The 25,894-nt window shown below is 42.4% G+C and overlaps 1 protein-coding gene across 1 annotated transcript in view; it reads left to right on the top strand.

The window, feature by feature from the left end:
* Positions 1 to 25,894, top strand: part of LOC116516232 (NACHT, LRR and PYD domains-containing protein 3-like) — a 67,328-nt gene that overhangs the window by 23,010 nt on the left and 18,424 nt on the right. The window contains 3 exon segments of the mRNA XM_032228669.1: positions 863 to 1,055; positions 21,133 to 21,424; positions 23,352 to 23,390. Of these exon segments, the coding sequence (XP_032084560.1) occupies positions 21,154 to 21,424; positions 23,352 to 23,390 (310 nt within the window). The 5' untranslated portion in view covers positions 863 to 1,055; positions 21,133 to 21,153.

The following is a 25,894-nucleotide window of genomic DNA, read 5'->3' as shown; positions in this document are numbered from 1 at the left end:
GATAGTAAAAATGCTTTTAAAATGTTTTTTAAAAAGGTTCCAATAATCACGCGGCACTGCTGATTATCACAGATCATCAGAACCTTTTAAAAACTTTTAAAAGCATGTTTTTATTACCTATTTGCCTGAACCGGTAGTAAATCTGCCGTTTTTTATCTGCAGTCTTTGGGGGGGAAACTGTTGTTATTCTTTTAGTGCTTTCCTGACATTGTCCTACTTTTGGGGAGGAATGTTTGCTTCCGAAGTTATCTACACGTTAATAATGATCAAATACTAATAATATTTGCTTATCCATTTTACTGAACTTTCCTTATATAATTGGTGTTTTCTTTTATACTTTTAGATTTCTAACTTCTGTTTCTGTTAGTTAGCCATTGATAAAACAAATCCCATGTTAAAAAGTATTTGATAGTCTACTGCTATTTTAATTGTTAATTTATTCATTTCTGCACATTCTATTTTTTTATTCATTTTCATATCTTTATTTTTTCAGTTGCACAAACACAATTCCAGCAGTTGTTAACAAAAATTAAATATGTATTTCCTTTAAAATATCCAACAATATACAGTATTTCTGGTTTTAAATCCATATGTTGCTTCACCATTGTTTCTAACCATGACATCGCTAACTTTTTAATAGCTACTTGGCTTGATTATAAGCTGACCTAAATACTGAACCTAATTCATATATTCCTGTTTTTTTGAAGTGAGGAATACATTTCAGAAAAAGAATTCAATATTGTTCTATGAATGTACCTATGAAATTCATTAATTCTTCTTGATCTTAGATGAAAAATTATATCTTTCTTGTTTGTTGGACCCCAATCACATTCTGAAAAGACTGTGTTTATTTCTTTTGCAGCAGTGACCTTTAACAGGATGAAAAGGCAACAGAATTTGACCACTTTCTTCAGCAAGAAACCAAGATTGGAACAATCAGATACAAAGAATTGGCCTTGGATGATCCCCTCTACTGACCACTTAAGTATGATGTAAGGTCCATGGAAGTCAATTTGTGACTGTGAACTGTGAAAATATGTGGCTGAAACAATCAGGTAGAGCATTCCAGACTTTGACAACTCTATTACAGAAATCATATTTTTACAGTCAAGTTTAGAATGAGTTTAAAGAGGTTGTTAGCATGCATATTATTGCAATTAAAATAAAAAAGTAATTTACAGGTAAACATTACTACATATAATTTTGTATGCAATACCTAGGTCTGACTGCAAGCTACACATTTCTTATTCAAACTGAGAATTTCGAGCCTAGTAGCATAGGGAATTCTATTGTGTACAGAAGAGTGCAAGACTTTTCTTGTGAAATACTTATGAACCCACTCAATTGTACTGATGTCAGATATATGGTGGGGATTCCAAACATCTGAACAATATTCTAAGATTGGTCTAGCATAAATTTTATAAGCTCCAGTTAGCAAAACAATGTTTCCAGGAAAAAAAAGTTAAATGCGCAAAATTAAATTTTAATTCTTAATGCTTTTTTTTAGCAATGCGGTTACAGTGAACTTTGGAGCATAGATAATCAGAGATAAGTACACCTAGATCCTTGACTAAGTGAGGGTCATCAGGTAGTTCAATGCCACCTAGCTTATATTTGACATTCTGATTACATTTGCCAATATTAAGAGCATTTATTGATCAAAATATGAAGTTGCCAAATAGATGACCATTCAGACACATAGTCGAGATCACTTTGCAAAACAACAGAATTATCTGTAGTATTGAATAATTTTATGTCATCAGCAAAAAGGACGCAATTGCTTTTAAGATCATCACATAAATCATTTATATAGAGCAAGAAAAGTGTGGGAACCTAAGACACTTCCTTGCGGAACACCACTGTTAACTGAGGCAGGATTAGACAGCGAGTTCCCTATTTTGACTTTCTGCAATCTATTAAACAGGAAAGCAGCAATCCACTTGTGCAAAGGACCAGAAATGTTGTAAGAGTTTAATTTCAACAGCAGTTTATCATGACTACTGAATCAAAAGCCTTACAAAAATCTATGTAAATCTACAGCTTTGCCTTGATGAAGACATGTAGTCCAGGTGATTTTACAGTGCAAAAGTTGTAGATTACAGGATGACCTTTTTCCTAAAGCCAAACTGTTTGTTGGATAGTAAGTTGTTTGTCTCTAAGTGGTGAATGATGGATTGATTTATAATTGATTCCATAACTTTGCATGCAGCACAACACATGGTCTATAATTTTCAACTGGACTAGGGTCATCCTTTTTAAAAATTGGTATAACTATAGCTGATGACCATAGATCAGGCAGAGAACTAGTTACATTAAATTACATGAAAGGATGCATTGAAAAATGCCAATTACAAAAACCATGTTCATATAAGGAATTTCAGATCTTGAAAAGAGAATACAAGGTATCTTGGGGAATACAAAACTGCTGTAGGAAGGATTAATTTGAAAAGGATTGAAATGACCAGTCCAAGAGAACAACACTTTCATTTTCTGATGCTTTGTAACCAATCAATTACTTCTGAATCTGAATAAATTATTTGCATACAATACTTTATCATCAGTGACCCACCTATTTGCTGAAGGAGCCTCTGCCTCAATGCTTCCCCTGCCTATCACCATTCTGATAATCTCAAGTTTAACTCCTGGCTAAAAATGGAAAAGCATCGGAAGCTAACTTGATTCTAACAGAACATTTAAAATCAAGTCCAGAGTGATGGTCCCCTGTATGAGATTTCCTATTTATGTACAAACCAATGCAGACATACAAAAACAGGAAGAGCAATGAGACTTACCTTACTCCTTATCCTGTTGATCTACAAACCAAAGAAGTTTTGTGTTGTCTGGGTATCCAAACAATTTCTCCCTATGTAAAATATTGCTCTTCAAATGTAGTGGCTCCATCTGTATTTGTTTGTTTGTTTGTTTGTGAAACATGTACAGGATAGCAGGTATAAGTATGAACAGAATGCGGTTAGTTCAGAATGCGGCCGCGCGAGTGATAGTGGGCGCACCGCGGTTCGCCCACATAACACCCATCCTCCGCGAGCTGCACTGGCTACCTGTTGATCTCCGGGTGTGCTTCAGGGTGCTGTTGACCACCTTTAAAGCCCTTCATGGTAGTGGATCTGAGTACTTGAGAGACCGCCTTCTGCCGATTACCTCCCTCCGACCGATAAGATCGCACAGACTGGGCCTCCTCCGAATTCCATCCGCCAGTCAATGTCGACTGGCGACTACACGGAGGAGAGCCTTTTCTGTTGCAGCTCCAACCCTGTGGAACGATCTCCCCGTTGAGATACGCACCCTCACCACCGTCCAGGCCTTCTGCGCAGCCCTCAAGACCTGGCTCTCCCAACAGGCCTGGGGATAAGTCCTTAATTTGCCCCACCCGAGTGTTGAATGTAGAATGCATGTTGTGTTTTTACTACTTATTTTGTTTATATATTGTTTATTTTGTATTGTACCCCCTCCCTAATGGTTGTCAGCCGCCCTGAGTCCCCTCAGGGAAAAGGGCGGCCTATAAATCTTAATAAAATACCTAAAAAAAAATACCTAAAAACATGGACATGAACAAAGAAAATAAATAGAAGTAAATGGAGACAATAGGACAGGGTCAGTAGGCACGCTGGTGTGCTTATGCACGCTCCTTTATGGACCTCTTAGGAATAGAGTGAGGTCCACGGTAGACAGCTTAAGGTTGAAACTGTGAGGGTTTGATCATAAGATTTCTGGTTCTTTTTTCCCAGTCCTCATAATCATATACATGCCTATAAGAATACCTACATACCTGCCCCCCTGTGTGCACATACAGATTTACAGGAACATGTAAAAAAATAATGTGGGTTTATTTGTAGTTATCCTCCCCTTGAGGATGTGCAGGGGAAAATACTTTTCCTGCCATGAATATGATAGGTGAAAAACAATCACCCAGAGGTGAGGTCTTGTCCTCTGATAAGGAAGATGGGGAGAAAGTGGAGTTTCTTGGCCAGGACGATAATCTTGGCTTGGATTATTCCAATAGTAGTGGAGCCAAAGAGTTCAGTTCCAATAAATCCCCAGCATGCCTTGCTTGCACCCCACAACAATTCCTAGTATAGAAGTATGTGGAAGATCTGAGAGATTTGGTAAGAAAGAAACCTGCAGAAGAACCAAAGCTGAGAAGGAAACTGCCACAGCTGCATATTGGGTGAGAGCTCAGTGGGGTTGATTTATTGACCTCACTCCTTGAGAGCAAATGCTGAGAACAACTTTGTAAGCCTCAGATGTGTCAGGCTTCCCATCACTGGGTTTCTTGGCGGGGGTGGGGTGGGGGTGGGGGTGTTCTTTTGCATTTCTCACTTGTGATTGGATTCCCAGTCTCAATCTATGTTAAGCTTGTGGCTAGATTTACATTGCAATTGAAAAATATTGGTCAAAAACTTGTCAAAGTTCTGCCTGAGCTTGCATGTCACTGGAATGGGAAGGCATGCAATGCAGTGATGAAATTCAAATTTTTTACTACCGGTTCTGTAGGCGTGGCTTGGTTGGTGTGGCAGGGGAAGTATACTCCAAAATCCCGATTCCCTCCCACTCCTGGGGGAAGGATATTGCAAAATCTCCATTCTCACCCCATTCTGGGGCCAGCTAGAGATGGCATTTGCCGGTTCTTCGAACTACTCAAAAATTCCACTACTGGTTCTCCAGAACCTGTCAGAACTTGCTGAATTTCACACTTGCATGCATCTTAGTACCTTGCTGGCTGACAGTCATCAGTGCTGGCACAAAAAAGATTGTTCTCAGCCTCAAAAATAAAATAAAAGGAATGTAAGAGGATGTAAAGTCTACAAACCCCAATGACTGAAATGAGGATTATTGCTGGTAATCCTCCCAGATGCAAATGCCTGGTTAATTATTTCAGAGAAGATTGATGGGGTAGACCTCCTGTTTCCCTGATTCAATGCAATTAATTTCTAAGGTTTCAGCAAAAAGATTTTCCTGAGAACTGGATCAAATGGAGCATAATCATTGGAGTTCTTAAAAAAAACTGGGAAAAGGAGGCAGTTATGCCATATCAGAAGAGTTATCCTTCTCCAAGTCCAAGGAATCCTCCCATTGAAATGGTTCTTATCACAAAATATCTAGACCATTAGAAATATTCTCCCCTTTCCCCTGGGAAATGAAACCCAGAACTTGGCTGAATCATCCATCCATCTATCTATCTATCTATCTATCTATCTATCTATCTATCTATCTATCTATCTATCTATCTATCTATCATCTATCTATCTAGAGAGACACAGAGACAGAGACAGAGATAGAGACAGAGACAGAAAGGAATCCCTCTGAAAGGATAAAGAAACTTCTTTTTGTCTCTATCGGCTTTTTTGCCTGTGCTGTCCCAACAGTATATAGCTAATATAGGAATTAAGAGCTGTCTCCTTTAAGAAACTACCTCATGGGAAATGTAACTACCATCCCATAACATGTGACCATATCTCTGCTCCCTGATTGGGCAGTGTGGTACTCTGCCCGGGAAATTGATTTATTACTAGGCACTCACTGAACCGCTATTGGCGCTAGCAGAAGCAGCTTTGCACCAGCGGCATGGGTTAGAGGAATTAATGTCTTTTTACACTACGTGATGGGACAGATCATGGAAAGTCAGAAGAATCTTAACACTGAACTGTAAGTTTTGCTATTAAGGATGCCTGATAATAAACGTGATCTGAATGATATTCCTAAGCGTGGAGTTAACTGGCTGCCCGAGCAGAATCTCATTGCCCGGGGCAGAACATTGCCAAAAGCAGGCATTTACTTCTGTATTTTAGAAAACACCCCATAGCAAAGAATGGATTTGCTGAATGATTGCCACATTCACTTAACCACTGCCACGATATAAGGTAATAGAAATGGGTCCAGTCATGTAGTGGACCCATTTTTACTCTCTTTTATGGGGCAGCAATTAAGTGAAACTGGCAGTCATTAAGAGAAACCGTTGTTGACTTGTCTATGGAGATTCTCAGTTATCCAACTCATGGTTGTCCCAAAAGTGCTTTTTTGAAGAGGCAACAGGACTTTCTTGTTTTTCTTGGAAGACATTTAACTTCTCATCTAAGAAGCTTCTTTAGCTGTGACTGGGTAGTGGGGAATGGAAGGCTTCATACTCCTTGCAGACACAGCTGTCACCAAACAATGACACCATTGCCCAAAACTATCTTTACTGGTAGCAACTCCTTGTTAAAGATGTCATACTTTCTTTCTGGGGATGTTAATGCTCTGGAGTAAAAGGCACACTCTATTAGTCGTCCACCCATCTGTTTGCAATATAACAGCTCCTGTTATATTTGCATCTGTTTGAATGATCAATTGCTTTGAAAGGTTAGGATGGTAAAGAAGGGGCTGGGACGTTTTAACTCTTCAAATGCTGATTGTTCCCTTTCTGTCCATGTAAACGTAGCTTTCTTTTTCAGCAGCTGCTTAACTCTATGCATGAAATTAGGAATGAACTTCCTGTAAAATTATGCAAAGCCCAAGAAGTGTTGAACATCTTTCATATTGGGTGAGGGGGGGGGGAGTGTTCCAGGATAGAACCAGCCTTCATGTTAGTAGATCCATCTGAAGACCATTAGTTGAAACCCTGTAGTCCAAGTACTCTGTTTGCTGGAGGTCAAGGATGCACTGTTCAAGCTTGGGAAAAATTTATTCTCCCAAAGCCTTTGCAACACCTCTTTGACATGCTGCCCATGAGCCTCTGCTTCCTCAGAGTAAATCAAGATGTCATCCAAATAAATTACTGAAGGAAATTCTGTGGTTCGGATTCCCATAAAAAACTCACATTGAGCAACAAATGTTCTCATCTTTTCTGCTTCTCCTCCAATCTTGTCTGGCAATCCCCATGAAAACATAACAAGACTAATTGTACTATTGGAGGCAGTGGAGCCAGCAGCAGCTGGGCATTTTAAGCTTATTGTTGGACTAAGTAGAGCACTGTTACTTACCGTATATACTCGAGTATAGGCCAGCCCGAATATAAGCCGAGGCACCTAATTTTACCACAAAAAACTGGAAAAGTTATTGACTCGAGTATAAGCCTAGGGTGGGAAATGCAGCAGCTACCGGTAAATTTCAAAAATAAAAAAAGATTTTTTTACCGGTGTATTCAATGAAATACTTCACTCACCTCATGATGCTGATGTCCCGCTGTGATGATGATGTCCCGTGCAGCCGCGGGAGTGATGTCCCGCCTCCTATGACACACGGCACAGTGATTCCTATCATTGGATCACTGTACCAGAGGAGGTGGGACATCGCTATGTGGCTGCTTGCCATAACAAGGAGGAGGTGGGACATCGTTGCAGAGCGGCAGGAGGGGGAGGAAGGGGAATCGTAAGACAGCCCTGCATTACATTAGAACGTGAGGAGGGGGGATGGTGCGGTGCGCGCTGCGCGGCAAACTGACACAGAGGGAGGGGAAACTCACAGGGGCGCCGGGCCATTCACTAGCGTCACCCAGCGGCATGGCCCCACCCCTTTTTCTCCTCCATTTCGGGCAAATTTTTCACTGACTCGAGTATAAGCCGAGGCGGCTTTTTTCAGCCCAAAAAGTGGGCTGAAAAACTCGGCTTATACTTGAGTATATATGGTATAAGCTCTGCTTCCATCTCCAGCTGTGTTGGAATAAGGTTTCCACCTTCTCTTGAAGAGACATAGCAGCTGCCTACAATATGCCCATAGCCATGTTCAAACATGCCTCCTTCCAGGGGTGGGTTTCAAAAATTTTAGCAAGGGGTTCTCTGCCTGGTTACTGGGTGAATGTGGCCATGGTGTTGGCCTCCTGAACCATGGCGGAGGGGCATTTATGCCCTCCCTGGCCTCTGAAGCCTTTCCTTGAGACTCCAGGAGAGCGAAAACGGCCTCTCCAGGCTCCAGAAACCCCCTGGAACTTCTGGTAGGCCCGTTGTTTGCTCTCCCCAAGCCTCTGTGTGTACCCTGCACTTACCTGCATCCAAAACAGGCCAGAGGGGAACTCCTGGGAGGGGAGGAGTGGGTGGGGCCAGCCAAGAGTGGGATTTGGGGGTTCTCCAAATTGTACAGAATCTTAGCTAGAGGTTCTCCCGAATCCCTGTGAACCCCCAGCAGCCCACCCCTGCCTCCTTTCCAGGAGCAGTGACTCTGGTACCATTAATGTCAGGTGCAGACAACTAGAACACAGTCCCCAGAATTAGATAAAGAGGGGTTTTTTTTTGTTAACTGTTCTCAAAAATCTCAATAAATGCCAGGCTTTTCTTGGGAATACCTGATATAGCCCTAAAAATGTCTCATATGTTTCCTCCCTACCCAATAGAATCCAAGCTAACATATCATTAAACTCCCACTTTTCAGGCCTTCTTTCTTTCAGCCATCTACTACACTTTTCCTACTGCATTTGTTAATTAAAACCCCAAAATGTGGGTCATTGAGTAGCTTCCAAGCCATCCTTGCCAAAATAAGAGACTACCACCAATTCTCTCTATCAGTATATCTTTCCTCCATCTCTATACTTTTGGCTGCCCTACATCCTACCTTGCAAGATGGCAATCATGCCCAGAACTACACAGCATGCCCAGAACGATTCAGCAAGTGCCAGTAAGCATTTGTTCCCTGGGCTACTTACACACTCAGTTCCCAGCACCAACTTTTCCCTTTTGCACCCAGAACCTCCCTGCATTTCCTCTTTCCTTTTCAGACACAGCTTCTTAGTAAATATATGGCTTCAGAAAGGTTTGTGAAGAGAATGCAGCCTTAGCTGCTTGGAAAATTAGGAGGGGAAGGCTGGCAAAGAGAGACCATTGGCTGGTTAGACCAAGACCAACTGACAGGGATTAAGGCAACCGGGAAGCCACTCAGTTCTGGGAAGGCTAAAAAGGCGCCCTGCTGAAATTCAAGAAGGATTTTCAACTACAGAGGATTTTCAGCTCCAGAATGCAGGCAAAGCTTCCAATCTGGGGCAGTTCGGAAGATACTTGATTTAGACAATTTAGAAAATGACTGTAGAGAGGCAGTTCAGATACCACACATAATCATGTTTCATTCAATAACTATAAAAATACATTCAAGACTTCTTTTCAAAAGATAACTGTAATTTTTCATATTCTGCTCTGCAGGCTTGCAAGAGATATCAATGAATCCTGCAGCAGGCATCTTGCAGAAATACTCAGGAAAAAACAGAGTTTGAGAGCATTGGGTTTGTCCCTCAAGAACACAAATGACAAATCAATGTAGGTGCTGTGTAGTGGACTCAAACATCCAGACTGTACAATAGAGATGCTTCAGGAAGTGATTTTTTCCTCCTTTCTGTTTATAATGTGCAACTGTCTTCTTATGCTTAATATTCTGGAAAGACGTCCAGGGAGAGGCAGTTCCGTTTCCATACATAATTACGCTCCTTTTGGTTGTCCATGCTTGTGTTTCAAGAAATAATTGTGATTCTTTTTTTACTCTTCTCTGCAGACTTGATGTCTTTTCCTTGCTTGGACCCTCATAGTTGGTGTCCTTCTTGAATCCTGGTTGCTCCCCTGTGCTCGGCCCCTCCACCTGTGGCTCGTAGCCCTTAGCTTCCAGCTCATTCTCCTCCTAACTAACATCTGGAGAAGGGTCCAAGATGGTTATCACAGTAACTGGAAATTTTTAGGTTGCATGACAATTTAAGAATAACTCCTACCACAATTACTTGTGTCTTTTCATGCGCCTTTGCTCTGGCTCTAACCAATGGGACCAGCTTAGTCTGCCCACACACTTGCTCTTTCCCCATAGATACTGTCTTCTTTACTGAATGAGTACATTTCCATGTTTGTCTACTTCCAGTATCTCCTAAGCAATGTTCCCTCTAATTTTTTTTCAGTGTGAGCAAAAAAGTATAGTGTTTGAGCGGCATATTTTCATGCCTGAGCACCTGAATTTTTTTCACAGATGTCACCTAAGACAACAACGAAATCAGTATTATTTGAAACTCAAAGTTATGTTTATTCAAGGTACCCACTTAATTAAAAGTGTTATATAATATCAGTATCACTTAACAACGCTCCTGCTTAGCAACCAAAATGTTGGCTCAGAAAGTCTGGCATTTGAAGCACGCAAATCTTAAAGCTGTTGTTACAAGATCCTTGCACCCCTAACCCTTTAGGAAAAAAAAACCCAGGGGTCTTCAAACCTGACAGCTTTAAGACTTGGGGACTTCAACTCGCAGAATTCCTCCTCCAGTCATGTTGGCTCAGAAACTCTAGCATTGAAGCATGCAAATGTTAAAGCTGTCAAGTTACAAGATCCTGGCACCCATAACCCTTTAGGAAAAAAAACCTCAGGGGTCTTCAAACCTGACAGCTTTAAGACTTGTGGACTTCAACTCCCAGAATTCCTCCTCCAGTCATGTTGCGGTGACATCATCTGCGTGGATCTGCTCCATCTTTGGTTTTTTTTCACAGGGGGCAGGGCTGCCGCTGAAGATGCCGACGAGCCCCCGCCGCCACTAGAATAACTACTGCCGCCTCCTCCTCCAACAGCACCACGACATTTGCTGCCAGCACTGCGGCTGAGGTGAAGCCGCCAAAGCTCCTGCTGGCACCCCCTCTGCTCGGAGCACCTGAGCTGGGCACCGCATTTACCCCTGCCGCTGCCTCATCCTCTGCCGTGCTTTTGAGAAGACATGAGGCCTTTTTTCCCTGCTCCCCCCCCCGCCGCCTTCCTACTAGCTCCCGCGGCCTCATGGCTCCTCAAAAGCACTGCGAAGGAGGAGGGGGGAGGGATAATGCAGGGCCCAGCTCAGGTGCTCCGTGTGGAGGGGGAGGCACCACTGCCACGGGCAGGGGTGCTGACGGGAGCTTTGGCGGCTTCACCTCAGCCGCGGCGTCCAGCGGGAAATCCAGCAGGGCTGTTGGAGGAGGAGGAGTCAACAGATATTCCGGTGGCAGCAGGGGCTTTGGGGGGTTACTTCAGCCGCAGTGCCGGGTGCAAGGGGCTAGGATTGGCCGCCCACAAAGGACCTCCTCGGGCTTGCTTTGCTGAACACAGGGGCAACTGACACTAGTTTGAGCGGCCGCGGCCAGCACAAACTACCATCAGTCGCTCCGTGCTCATCAAAACAAGTCTGGGGAGGTCCTTTGCAGGCGGCCAGTTCTAGCCACCTGCAAAGGACTTCCCCACATTTGCTTTGACAGAAATCACTGCGCAGCAGTTAGAAACTGCTGCACGGGGTTTTCTTGCCACATGTGCGGCCGCACAGCCGCGCACCTTAGAGGGAACAACATATTTGATATGGCCGATTAAATAGACCTGCTGTGAAACTTTTCCTATTTTGAAGCAGCTGTCTCAGGACCCTACAGAAAAAAACATGACTCACATAAAATGCTACAAGGAGGAAGGAAGGGGCACATTTGAAAACAAGACCTGCGAAAGATAACAACCATATCCGTTTGTTTACAATTTCAGGACCAATTTAGCTTTGAGACTCCTGTTTTTCACTTTGGAAAAGTAAGTCTGATATCCTAAGTGCTTAAATATGGGAAGATTGGATTGTGTGATATGTATTTGTGTGATAAGAGTCTTCTCTGGAGGAGCCAATGCTTTGCAAAAAAACATGCAGCCTTTTAGAAAGACTTTGCACAGTAATTTATGTGGGGAGGAAACGTCACCGCAAAGGAAAGAGGCCCTTCAGCTGAGCTTGAAATGGGTCTGGCAATGGAGGGTTTCTGATCTCCACCATAAGCCTGAAGATTTTTCAGAAATTTTGCTTGGAGATCACAAGGCCTCTCTCTTTTTACCTCCCTCCATGCTTTATCTTCATGTAATTTGTCTCTGTTTTGGCTTTTCCGTTCCTCTCCCTTAGGAGTGCAGTAATCCCCATCTCCATCATGGCTTTGTTACTCTCTTTCTTTTAGCTGCATCTGTTTGAAGGAGAGACAAAAATATTGCTTTTGCATTTTAGTAAAAGAGAGGGCTTGTTTAGAAAAATATATAAATTTTTGCTGAGATATAAAATGGAAGATGAAGTTGTCAAAGAAATAATGATAAGGTGGGCAAAACACTTTGGGTATAATATAAAGCTAGAAAAATGGGGGAAAACTTTGGGAAATAAATTTGAAACTGAACCATGTCTGTGGCATACAAGGAAAACCAGTACGAGATGTTTTATAGATGGCACCTCCCTCCTGCAAGGCTTGCAAAGATGTTCCCAAATATATCACTGACATGTTGGAAGTGCAAAAAAGCATACAGGACTTATTACCATACATGGTGGACAGGGAAGGAGGGAGTAGGAGCTTTGCAGAGGATTTGTGTCTGTCTATTGTTCTATCATTCCTTTGGCTCAGGAAAATCATTTCCTTCCAGATGTATACATTTGCTGATGTTTCTTATTTTGACAGCATTGTCCTCCATATTTCACTGAATTACAAAGGCCGTGGCAACTTCAGTTGATTGCCTTAGGGAGAAAAATGCATCTCTGTAAAACTGTCCCATTGTTGGACTTCTATGTGTTAGATGGCATAAGTTGTGCTTTGAATGTGCTCCCTAGTTTCAGGTGCAGAACAAACCACATGCATTTTCCATTAATACTTGTAATGTTTATTCTAATTTCAGATCAGATATAAACCATAGTTGACATGACCAACCTTGTTTCTTTACAATATATACATATGGAGGAAAGTAGGTGACGAGAAATTTGGAGAACTTAAATGGTATCTAGAAAAAAACTATGATGAAAAACCAAACATTTTGGGATATCAGTTGGAGAATATCAATAGAGGAGAAGTATCAGACCAGATGATTAGAATTATGGAGAAGATGTTGGTCCAAAATTGTGCATTGCTGTTCTTAAAAAGTCACTTTTTTCAGTGCCGTTGTAACTTTGAACAATCACTAAGAGAACTTTGAGTCGAGGACTACCTGTCTTACCTGACCTGTCTATGATCCTGGCACATTGCCTCAAACACATCAGGCACTTCCCCATTGGTCCACTGGAGGGCAAAAGTCATGGCTGGCTTTCCAGAGGAAGCTGCAAAGAAACTGACATCACAAATAATTGCTGCTCTAGGACGCTGTACTTGCTCTGCTTAACAGCCAAGGCTCTCCCTTCTTCCTCCCATGACATCACAAACAATTTCAGCTCTAGGATGTCACATTCGCTCTCCTTAACGGGCCAGGCATTCCAGAGTTATGCTGGAACACACGCACACACTCACAGACACACACACACCAGGGGTGTTTTACCCCCCACTCCAGTATTTGTTTCCAGGGGGCAAGTCATCTGTGTACCAAGTTTGGTTGAAATTGCTCAAGCCGTTCCAGAGTTATGCTGGAACAAATATATATACACATACATGTGTGTCTATGTGTATGTATGTATATGTATGTATGTACTGTATATACATAAATACATATATATACATAAGCATACATACATACATACAGCCTTTTTATATACAGTAAAATAAATGAATAAATAAATAAAACATAAATAATATAATATAATTATATATCAAGTATTTATAAAACTTTCGACTTCAAGGAATAGATTCAGAGGATGCTTTATTGAGTAACTAAATCTCCCCACAGGAGCCAAACCAACAGCTTCCCACCTCAATCCCTATCCTAGCCCAATGCTTGAGAGTAAAGCCACCTCTGGACCTCCTGAAGGCTAAAATAATGGGGATCTCTTGGATTTCAAGTTGAAGGCTACTTTAAAGGTACTTTAAAGGTTGGCCAAACCATTGAAGTCCCATCAAGGCAACCTTTAAGGGAGAGGATGTGGAGTACCCTTACCCTATCTACCCATGTAGGATAGGCAGCTACGTATTAAGAGAGGTGGTCCTGCAAATCACTCTGTCCTGCAGGGTTTTGAGGTTCATAACCAGCACTTTGAATTGCACCTGGAAAGAACTGGGAGCCAGTGCAGTTCATGCGGCAGGGGTGTTTTATTTCTTTATTTTTATTTATGAAATATGTTTGCTGCTCATCTCACCACAAATTACTGAGGTGAATAACAGGGCCCCTAAAACTGCAGGTGGTGCTGCATTCTGAAGCAGCTGCAGCTTCTGGATAGTCTTCAAAGGAAGCCTCATGTAGAGCGGATTCCAGTAATTCAAATGGGAGGCATGAGTGATTGTGAGAAAGGCTTTTTATTCTCCATCATGGCCCTTAGGTTAGGTTTAGGTTTATTAGATTTATATGCTGCCCTTCTCCCAAGGACTCAGGGCAGCATACAACCTTAAAAGAAATACATAATACAAAAGTTTAAAAAATAGCATATCCCAAACCAAATTAAAATTGACAATGACATTTTTTTAAAAAAAATTAAAATTAACAGTGATCAATAATTTATTTTGTTTTGTTCAGGCCAGGCTGGCTTGCTGGAAAAGTCAACTTTTTAGGCCATATCAGAAGGACCGGAGGTCAGGGATTATATGAAGCTCCAGGGGCAGCTCATTCCAGAGGGAAAGCGCTCCCACAGAGAAGGCTCTCCCCCTGGGGGTCACTAGCCGACACTGTCTGGCCGACGGCACCCTGAAGAGGCCAACTCTGTGGGATCGCACTGGACGATGGGAGGCTACCGGTGGCAGTAGGTAGTCTCACAGGTACCCTGGGCCTAAGCCATGGAGCACTTTAAAGGTCATAATTAGTACCTTGAATCACACCCGGAAGACAACCGGCAACCAGTGCAGGCCGCCTAAAAGGGGTGTAACATGGGAGCACCTAGGTGCCCCCATGATAACCCACGCAGCCACATTCTGGACCAGTTGAAGCTTCCGGGTGCTCTTCAAGGGCAGCCCCATGTAGAGAGCGTTACAGTAGTCCAGGCAAGAAAGGACGAGGGCATGAGTGACTGTGCACAGAGCATCCCAATCCAGGAAGGGGTGCAACTGACGTACCAGGCGAACCTGGTAAAAGGTCCCCCTGGTCACGGCCGTCAGGTGTTCTTCTAAACTAAGCTGCGTATCCAGGAGGACTCCTATATTGCGGGCCTTCTCTGAGGGGGCTAAAATTTCTCCCCCTATCATCAAAGATGGAACAAGATGCACAAATTGGGATGACGGAAACCACAGCCACTCCATCTTGGAAGGATTGAGCTTGAGCCTGTTCCTCCCCATCCAGATCCGCACAGCCTTTAGGCATTGGGACATCACGTCGAGGGCATCGTTTGGGTGGTTTGGGGTAGAAATGAAAAGTTGGGTATCATCAGCATATTGATGATACCATACCCCAAAACCACGGATGATCTCACCCAGTGGTTTCATATATATTTTGAACAGGATGGGTGAGAGAACCGACCCCTGGGGCACCCCACAAGTGACGCGCCTCAGGGTCGATCCCTGCCCTCCAGTCAACACAAACTGCGACCGATTCGACAGGTAGGAGGAGAACCACCGTAAAACGGTGCCCCCCACTCCCAACCCCTCGAGTCGTCGCAGTAGGATACCATGGTCGATGGTATCGAAAGCCGCTGAGAGGTCTAATAGGACCAGGACAGAGGAGCAGCCCCTGTCCCAGGCCCACCAGAGATCATCGACCAACGTGACCAATGCCATCTCCATGCTGTATCCGGGCCTGAAACCCGACTGAAACGGATCCAGGTAGACAGCTTCATCCAGGGACTGGGGAAGCTGACATGCTACCGCATTCTCAACAACCTTCGGTACAAAGCGAAGGTTGGAGACCGGACGATAATTGGCTAAAGAAGCTGGGTCCAGGGAAGGCTTCTTAAGGAGGGGCCTCACCACCGCCTCCTTCAAGGCGGTGGAAAAGAATCCCTCTCTCAACAAAGCGTTGGTAATCGCCTGGAGGCAGCCTTGTGTCACCTCCCGGGAAGCCGAGACTAACCAAGAAGGACACGGGTCCAGCACACAAGTGGCAGCACTGAGTCTCCCCATAATCCTGTCCATGCCCTCGGGGGTCACAGGATCAAACTCATCCCAGATAGTCTCCACAAGATTCATCCCCATCGACTCGCCCGAATCTACCCAGTCAGAATCCAAGCCTGTCCGGATCTGAGTGATTTTATCCTGCAGATACTGAACAAATTCTTCAGCCCTACCCTGCAAGGTGTCTTTCCCAGCTCCTTGGTTAAGTAAGGAGCAGTTCACCCTAAACAGGGCGGCTGGGCAGTTATCTGCGGACGCGATAAGAGCGGAAAAATGTTGCCGTTTTGCCGCTTTTATCGCCACTAAGTAGGATTTAATATGAATTCTTACTAGTGTTCGATCAGATTCGGACCAGCTGGTCCTCCAACCACTCTCTAGGCGTTTTTTCTGGCGTTTCATCTCCCAGAGCTCCTCGGTAAACCAGGGAGCTACCCGGGATCGACACCGGGTCAGAGGCCGCAAAGGCACAACATGATCCAAAGCCCCAGTGGCCGCTCTATCCCAGGCTTCCACTAGGGCTTTGGTCGAGTTGTGAGCAAGGGATTCAGGAAAAGTCCCAAGCTCCATCAGGAACCTTTCAGGGCCCATCGGGTGCCTGGGGCGGAACCATCTAGTCGGTTCCACCTCTCTGCGGTGAGGGGTAGCAGTATGGAAGTCAAGCCTGATGAGGAAATGATCCAACCATGACAAGGGTTGGATAAAAATATCCCCTAAATCTAGATCATTCATCCACTGCCCAGAGACAAAAATCAGCATGCGTCCCCCATTATGGGTGGGGTCTTGAATTAACTGAGTTACGTCCATAGCCGTCATGGAAGCCATGAACTCCCGAGCTGACTCAGATGTCTCGCCAATGGAAGGCAGATTGAAATCCCCCAGGATCATAAGCCTGGGAAAATCAACCGCCACTCCAGCTAACATATCCAGCAGCTCCGGCAGGGCCGATGAAACGTAGCAGGGAGACAGGTATGTAACAAAAAGGCCCACCTGAACTCCAAGGCCCCTTTCACAAAAAGGGACTCACACCCACCTATCTGAGGCACAGTGGCCTCCTGAGGTCTGAGACTTTCCCTAATAACCACCGCCACCCCGCCACCCCTGTCCTGGGCTCTTGACTGGTGAAACACCCAGAAGCCTGGTGGGCATAATTCACTAAGGGGAACACCCCCCTCATGGCCCAACCAGGTCTCTGTAATGCACGCCAGGTCCACTCTACCCGCTTGTATGAGGTTGTAAATGAGGGGAGCCTTATGTACCATAGACCTGGCGTTAAGCGACACCAGCCGGAGACCAGGGTCCTGTAATCCCGAGCACCCAGAGGTGTGAGAAGGGTGATGAGGGTTGGAACGCGTGATCGCTCTTAAAAAGAGGACCCGCGTCCCCCGAACATAATTTGGCCCTTGGCCCCCACCATATCTGCCTCTCCCACAAACAGTAGAAATGGTGAACGCCCCGATGGAATGGCTTAATGACTCCCCCAGAATCCCAATCCTTCCCAGCACTCCTGACCCGCTCCCATTAGTTAGCTCTGGTCTGTGCCCTGGCAGACTCCCCCCCAAGCCTGTCTGAGCAATCAACCCCCCCCGCCCTCCCCTTAAAATTTGATTTAAAAACCCCTGTAAAAAACCCTAAGAAGTCTTTTCTTCGCATGCCATCTCTCGGGATTCCAAGATCCATCATTAAGGAAGCATCTTGATAGGCAAGAAGGCCATTCCCGGGAAAGGGGGAGTTTGGATTTGGATTTGGATTTATTGCATTTATATGCCGCCCTATTCCCGGAGGGACTCAGGGCGGCTCACAAATCAGGTAGGGAATACAAACAAGGGGAAAACATCAAACAGACAACTACAAAAGAGTTTAAAAACAAACAACAACCGCACAGTTCCCGAAGGGAATAAAGTTCTGTCACAGTATAGCATAGAGGAGAATGTGGCATCAACCAAATGGGATGACATCATGGGGAGATGGAACGAGGAGATGACATGTCCACGGGGGGTGGGGGTAGCCGACAGTGTTCAAGGGGGGTAGCGGGAGGCTGCTGCTGGGCACATCCACGCCGGCTGCAGAGATCCCAAGCTGGGCGACCCGCCGCCACTGCTGCTGAGCACACCCACGCCGGCTTCAGAGACCCCAGGCTGGGTGTTCCGATGACCACACCCACGCCAGCTGTGTTCAAGGGGGGTAGCGGGAAGTTGGTGCTGAGCCCATCCATGCTGGCTGCAGAGATCCCAAGCCAGGCATCCCGCTGTCGCCGCTGACCGCACTCACGTCAGCAGCCGCTGATGCTCTTCATTCTCCTCTCACCGCCAGCCGCCCCCTTTCACTCATGATGTTCCGGCTACGAAGCAGTAAATCGCAGCTCAAGGGTATCCCCGAGGTCCCAGGAAGTTCTCATAGCTAGACCTGGAACCAACGATGGAATAGATTACCCCTGCAAGCCCCCGAGAAGGACAATCATCTCCCCGAAGCTCTCCTCAAACACGACAGGACACCATCTTGGGCAAGCGCACAGAGTTTACAGCTTCCAGTCACTGCCAACACCTGGGCATCTATGTTCAGAGATATTCATAACTTTTTAATATCCCTTCATTTTAAAAGAATAAGCAAATAATAGAATTGCAACTCCATATTGCATCTATAGGAAAATTATGAATTCAGCAATTTTAGTAAACTGCTAATGCACATATACCTAAGCATATATTTCACCTTTTTTCACCCACCAAAATCAAGAGACTCTCAGAGGATTAAAATTTCAATAGTAAAATGTTCTTAATATAAATTATTTTATCTAACAATAAGTAATAATAGAACTATGGTAAAATCATAATATTGGGCTCTGAGAGGCTAGCCAGATAAATCAAAGAAAGGTGGGGGCATTTCTAACATGCAGGCATGAAAAACTTTATGAGAAAGCTTTGCAGATTATCTAACTCAGGAAAAAAAAAGGTTTCAGACCAATTTAAAGTATATTGGGATATCAAGGGTGGAAAAAATATTCTTCTAAAGGAATAGTTTTTGAAGTGGTACAGGAGGAAATCCTCTGAAAAAGAATGGAAATCCAAATTTTGAAATCATACTAAACAACTGGGAAATGTGTGCTAAATTAAAGTTATTTTTTTTATTACAAGTTAAATGGATTAGAAAACCAAATAACAACAACAGGTGAAGCAAATAACTATAGGACTGATTATGAAGATACAAGTAGTCCTCGAATTATTATTACGATATTTGCTTAGCAACTGTTAGAACTTTCAACAGATTCCCCCCACCCCCCAAAAAAACCCATATTTATAACCCAGTTCCAAAGTTCTGACAGATTCCCCCACCCAATCACATGACTGCATTCTGGGCACTTGCTATCCCCCATTTATGCCATTTGCAGTATCACATGATCACATGGCTGTGATTTCTGATATTTTTGCTGAAAACTGGTGTTTACTTCTGCTTTTGAGCAGAAATGTCCCATAGGGATAATGAGCACAATGTTTGCTTATCAGCTGCTGCAAAAAACATTTGTAAAATTGGGTCTGGTCACATGGTGACCCACTTTATGACCGTCTTGAGTTACGACTTAATGGGTGGGGTCTATTACAGTCGTAAGTCAAGGATTGAAGTAGTGGCTTTCTTCTGCCTTGTTGTTGGGTTGGAATAACACGTGTACTTTTGAAAGTGAAACAAAGTCCTTTTCATCTTCATTAAGCATAGGATTATTCCTGTTACTATTCACTGCAGAGTGGTAAGTCTAAACAGTACATCATTTAACATGGGCCAGTAGCTTTTCAGGCTAGATGCTTATAGGAGGCGTTTGTGAATGGGCACATGCAGAAACCTCTAGTGATCAGACCTCCAGACTGTTCCTGTAGCAAAAGCCAGCCTAAAGGAAAGTGTTTCCTTGTATTTTATTTAAGCAATGAAGGGTTGGCAAGCAGAGATTTCTCATCACTCACTGTCGGCTGTAACTTGACTGTAGTAACGCTGTTACCAGTGATGGGATTCAGCTGGTTTTCACTGGTTCAAGCAAACCAGTTGTTAAATTACACACACACGCACACACACACACACACAAAATCAAAGTGGATCCTGGGTGCTGCGCTGCAATGAAGAAATGGGCAGCAGAGCAGCCGGCATGAGGAAAGAAAAGGCTGCTTTCTCTCTCTCTCTCTCTCTCTCTCTCTCTCTCTCTCTCTCTCTCTCTCTGTGTGTGTGTGTGTGTGTGTGTGTGTGTGTGTGTGTAATAATTTGCCTGACCAAACTAACCCTGCAGTCTCCCTTACATTTGGCCCAGCTTTGATCGTATTGCCAACTTAATTTGTCGCCCCTCTCACTTTTGCCCGCAGACCGATCAACACCTCATTCACACGGCTCCACAGGGAGGGGAGAATCCCTCTACTTCCCCCCAATTATTCACCTTTGCATGCAAGCTCTTGGGAGCATCAACTCCTTGTTTCTATAGTAGCCCCTTCCTTGTTCCTCAAAAACCTTGTGTAATGACCTGGGACATGGCATGAAAGCAACACAGCCAGAGAACAGGTCTAACTCTCTTTTATTGTTCCACTGTTGCCCTCCCCCCCCCCAAATCCCCACATTTATTACAAGTCCTGGAGTAAAGCTTTCACATGCACTTTCAACAGGCTCTGGCTGCAAGTAGTCCACTAAGCAAGGTTTGCAAAGCAGTAATCAGGGCCAGCAATCCAATAAGCAAGGTTTGCAAAGCCGTAACCAAGGCAAGAAGTCCAGTTAGCAAGGTTAGCAAAACAATAACCAGAGCAAGAAGTTCAGCAAAGTAAGCAACCCGGGCAAGTCCCACAAGACAGAGCACAATAATCTCCAGATGTTGGCAAGTGCACACGAGGCTCCTCAGATTCAATGCTATTATATGCAAAAAATATACCGGTATATGGAAAAATATAGAAATACCCACAAAAGAGGAATTGATTGTGAAGATGGTAGAATTTACAGAAATGGCTAAATTGACTTGTTTGATTAGGGAGAGAACAACAATCACTGTATAAAAAAATGGAAATTCCCTTACAGACTTTTTGCTGAAAATGGATAAAAATGAACTTATGATTATTGATTAGAAAGGGCTGTACAGTATATGGGGAAAAGTATATTAAACTAGTTTAAAACAAATAAGTACCTTGTTATGGAATGTGTAATATAATGCTTTTGTGAATGACCTATCTAGTTTAATTTGAAAATAGAAAATATTGTTCACATCAAGCTTCATTTCCATAAAATGTTACTTTAATTTTAATTTTAGATATAATCCATCATAATTGAAATGAACAACACTGAGAGAGATCATCTTTACATAGCATTGAATAATATTCTTGAGGATGAGTTTGAAGAATTTAAATGGAGGCTAAAATTTATTCACTATAATGGAAAGGAAAACATTCCTACAGCTCTATTGGAGAAAGCTAAGCGATTAGAAGTTATAGATTTTCTGATTCAATATTATGGAAAAGATGCTGTTGATGTGTGTATCAATGTCCTTCAAAAAAGCAATATAAATGATATTGCTAAAAATCTTAAAGAAATGCAACAGAAAGGTAAGTAAATCCAATGTATTTACATGGATTAGAAGTTCTCTTCATGTAAGATCAACTGGAAATAAATGATGATTGTGGTTTGTTTTCCACTGAATGTTGTTCAGATTTGTTGTTGACTAGGATTGGCAGTGACTCCCTGAGATTTCAGAGTGGGGCTTTCTTTCTAGCCTGGGATCCCATGTATTGACCCTCAATTTGGCATTTATCTATCACTGTCAAATAAATGAGATGCCAAGTTAAAGAGAAACCAGTTAGTCCATTGGTTTAAATTTCAGGAGATCCTTAAAGGCTGAGTTTTAGTCCATGCTTTTTCTAATGTGCTTCCTGACATTATACAATATTATGATATTTCATGGGTGATGATGCTATTGTTGCTATTAGGGAAGCAAGCAGGGCATGTAATGTTGGGTGAAGCTAGAGAACAAAGAAAGCAACATTCTCTTGCAGTAGCCCCAAATGAAAAGGAATTGAGATATTTAGATCCCCAAATATCTAAAATGCCCTGAGTACATTTCTATAATTGGGATGCCAAATTAGGGAGTGAAGAAGTGTCCCAGAACCAGTCGTAATCCCAAGAAGAAACCCTATTTGCATCTTTCTGCAACCCATGGTTGCTTTAGTTTGCCTGGTGTCCTGTTGGATGGCACTAGACTGGTCTCTTTAATAATAGCAGCCTTCTTGAAGGAGGGCACAACCCACCCAACCCCTGAAGAGCTGTCCAAAGATCTAGAGGGGTTGCAATTTCATCCAACTACTTAGGCCAGAAAATAAGAGAATAAAAAGTTCATTTTAAATGTTATCCAAGATGTCGGCTTTGATAAAGACATACCTTAATTGGAAAATAAACTGTGAAGGGTTATAACACAGGGAAACACCCACCCAACAGCTCAAAGACCTCACTGGAATAGAAATATAGAGGTGAAGAGTGCAAAAGGAATTAGGAGCCACTGAAAACTCAAACTAGCATCTTGATTTGCAAAAGAAGGAAATCAAAGATGAAGAGATGGCTCAAATTTAATTTAACAGCAGGCAATTGAGGCGAAATAATTTTTCTCCTTCCTGATAGGGGAAGCTTTGCTATATAAAAAAAACAAAATTCCTGATGTTTCCTTATTGGTAACCTCATTTCAAACTCTACAATATGCTGTTTCTCTGCTTCACTCAGTCTTCAGCTCTGGTGCATGTGGATCCCTCACCAAATTCTCCCACACTCAGTCACCCACTGCGTATTGCAGAAGTCAGCTAGTCCTTTGATCCAATTAGACTTAAGGAAGTAGCTGGGCTCCTTGGGAAGATTCAATTGTGTCCTCTTTTGCAATCATGTCCTTCCTGGTTAGTAAAGGCCTCCCAGGAGACCACGTATAGCTGAATCCAGCAAATGGAAAGTGATACTTGATCAAATGAAGTGAGAGATCATTTGAAGAGCACTGGAGGAAATAATTATCTTGATTCTTTCCACTTGTGTTTCAGGTTGACATATAGCACTGAGCTAGTATTGATTGAATTTGTGGATGGCCCCAGGAGATATTTGTCCAAGCTCTACTTGAGCTCTGTTATAGCTTTAATGCTGTTGATTATAATATGCTTTTGGAATGGCTTAGTGTCTTAGGAGTGGGAAGAATGGTTTAATAGCAGTTCTTCTTCTTAGACCAGTTTTGCAACCCAAACTGCAAGACAGGGCAAGAGCACAGTTAGATATGTCTGGTTATGTTTATCATTGTGGGCCATTCAAGCCTGCCCATAAAAGAAAAATGGGAAAGAGGAAAATATGTAGAACTGTATAAGAATTATTAGGTAAGAAATCTAATGAAGGTTATAAATCTACACATTCATAGAAGCCATACAACCATGTTTTTCCTATTTAAAAAATGCTTTATAATTTACCCATTATTATAAGTCTAGTTCACTAATTCTAGTCCATCTTTAGTTGCAGATGTTGATGTTGATGCCCACCAACTTATATCAGGTAAGGCAGAAAACATCAAAATGAAACCTAATTCAGCATGATCTGGTCCTTCCCTTTGCCTCCCCATCTATTCAAACTACTGTGTATATTAATCACAGTAGAAAACTGCAGAGTGGTTTTAGCACTGCTGACCATGAAGAAAGGGAGGGAGGGAGGAAGGATTTCCAATGTTTCCTGCTAGTTTTTATGGGGAAGCCAGAAGGGAGTTCGAATTTACTCCCACTCTCACTGCTATTTTGCCCTCCTGTGTCATTCTATTTCTCTCCTTAGAGAAGAAAATATTTCTAAAACATGACACAACATGGCATGGGTTGTCTAGTATTATTTTATAATTGTTCATTATAGTTCTGTTCACACACAACATGTTGAGAACTTGTAAGTAATAAAAACTATTCTTGTACATTGGCTAACTGAGGCCATAAAAGTTTCTTTGCAATCTTAAGCAAAAACAAAATCTTAGATAGCATAGAGAATCCATTTCTGTTGCCCACCCATCATTTCCATGTAATAGGTCAAAGAATATAGCCATCACAAAAATTAAAACTTAAGGGTATTTCTGGGGTGGAGTCACACTGGTGCAGAGCAGAAGAACAGGGCTCTTTCTTTCTGCCCAATTTTCCGTGCCAGGAGGCTTGCAAAGGCCAATCTCACTGCTAAATGTTGACTATAAAATATTTATGACAATCATTGCAGACTTAAAAATATTAAATAAAACTATTCATTCAGATTAAAATGGATTCCTACCCAAGAGACAATTAAGAAATAATACAAGAATTATAGTGAATGTATTAGAATATTATGAAGCACATCCAGAGAAACAATTAGCATTAGTATTGGTAGACGCACAAAAAGCTTTCAATAATTTAAATTGGAGTTACTTATTACACAATTAGCTATTATGAAATTTGTAGAAAAAATTATTAGAATGATTAAGGCAATATATTCAAACCAGAGAGCTAAAATAAAGGTGAATGAAGATCTAACAGACAAAGTCACTATAAATAAAGGGGTCAGACAAGGATGCCCACTATCTCCTCTTCTATTTATCCTCTCATTGGAGGTTTTACTAACACGGATTAGGGAAAAAGAGGAAATAAAAGGATTAAAAATTTAAAAAGAAGAATACAAAACTCAGGCATTCGTGGATCATATGGTTTTTATAATAGAAGACTTCCTTGAAACAGGGAAAGTATTAATTCAAGAAGTAGAGGAATTTGGTAATGTTGCAGGCTTAAAAATAAATAAAAATAAAACAAAGATAATTACTAAAACTTACACAAAGGCAAAATGAGAAATTAGAGAGAGTATTGGAAATGCAAATAGTTAAAAAGATAAAATATCTTGGAATCTGGCTAACGGCTAAATGTTCTACCATAAAAGAAGACAATTATTCAAAATTATTACAACAAATACGAAAGGACTTGGAAAATTGAGCTAACTTACAATTATCGCTGATTGGAAGAATTGCGACCATAAAAATGAATATCCTACCAACATTTTTATTTCTATTCCAAACTGTACCAGTTTGGTACGGGGGGGGGGGTGATTTCGTGGAACTAAATAAAATAATTTTAAAATTTATTAGGCTGGGGGGGGAAGCTAGGATAAAATTTAAATTACTACAGGATTCTAGAATCAGAGGAGGATTTGGCATCCCAGATTGGGAGCTTTACTACCAGGCAGCAGCGGCAACATGGCTCAAAGAATGGATAATACTCCAAAATAAAAGAATATTAATGATAGAGAGCCATGATTTACAGCTGGGCTGGCAACCGTTCTTCCTATGTTTTAGCATCCAGTCCCCTAATCATATTTGTTGCTCTTCTCTACACTCTTTCTAGAGTCTTAAACTCCTCTAATTTGCCTTCTTCCTTTAAAAGCATTAGTAGTAGTAGCAGTACCAGCCAATTAAATACACAGATTACCTGATCTCTTCAGCAAGCTGGAGGTTAGAAGCAGTGGAGCCTCTTTTTGTGATGTTCAAAACACGAGCAAAACACTGAGATAATAATTCCCAATAGCAGGAAGGGGAAAAAGTGGAGGATTTCCCACTTCTTGATTTAAAGAACAAGAGGCAGAAACAGCATTAAAAAAATGAGAATGTTTAAAGTTGGTATATTGCATAGACAGCTTTCTGTAAATGGTCAAAACACATATCAAAAATAATAAAAAACAAAAAGGGAAAACATTATAAAAATGAAAAAATAAAAGTGCAGTGTCTTTAGTATGTGGACAGTGGTCAGACAAGATCTCCCAATGCTGCTTTCCCTCTTACACTCGCCTTAAAATATCGCTGGCTCTCTCACCCCAATGTTTCAGCAATGAGTTAGAAATCCATCTGGAAGTTGTATGAGATTATTCCAAGATGGTTTCTTCCAAACCAAGAGCTTTGGCTGCCAAAAAATTAGTTTGGTAGTAAAAACTAGCTGTCCACTGGCAGAGGGGAAAAAGGACTCTGCATTCAGAATGCCATTTTCTGGAGAACTCCCCCTATTGACATCAAT

Source organism: Thamnophis elegans, chromosome 1 (assembly GCF_009769535.1).
Source record: "Thamnophis elegans isolate rThaEle1 chromosome 1, rThaEle1.pri, whole genome shotgun sequence".
Lineage (NCBI taxonomy): Eukaryota > Metazoa > Chordata > Lepidosauria > Squamata > Colubridae > Thamnophis > Thamnophis elegans.
Note: the sequence above shows the minus strand (reverse complement) of the source record. Positions and strands in the feature narration are given on the sequence as shown.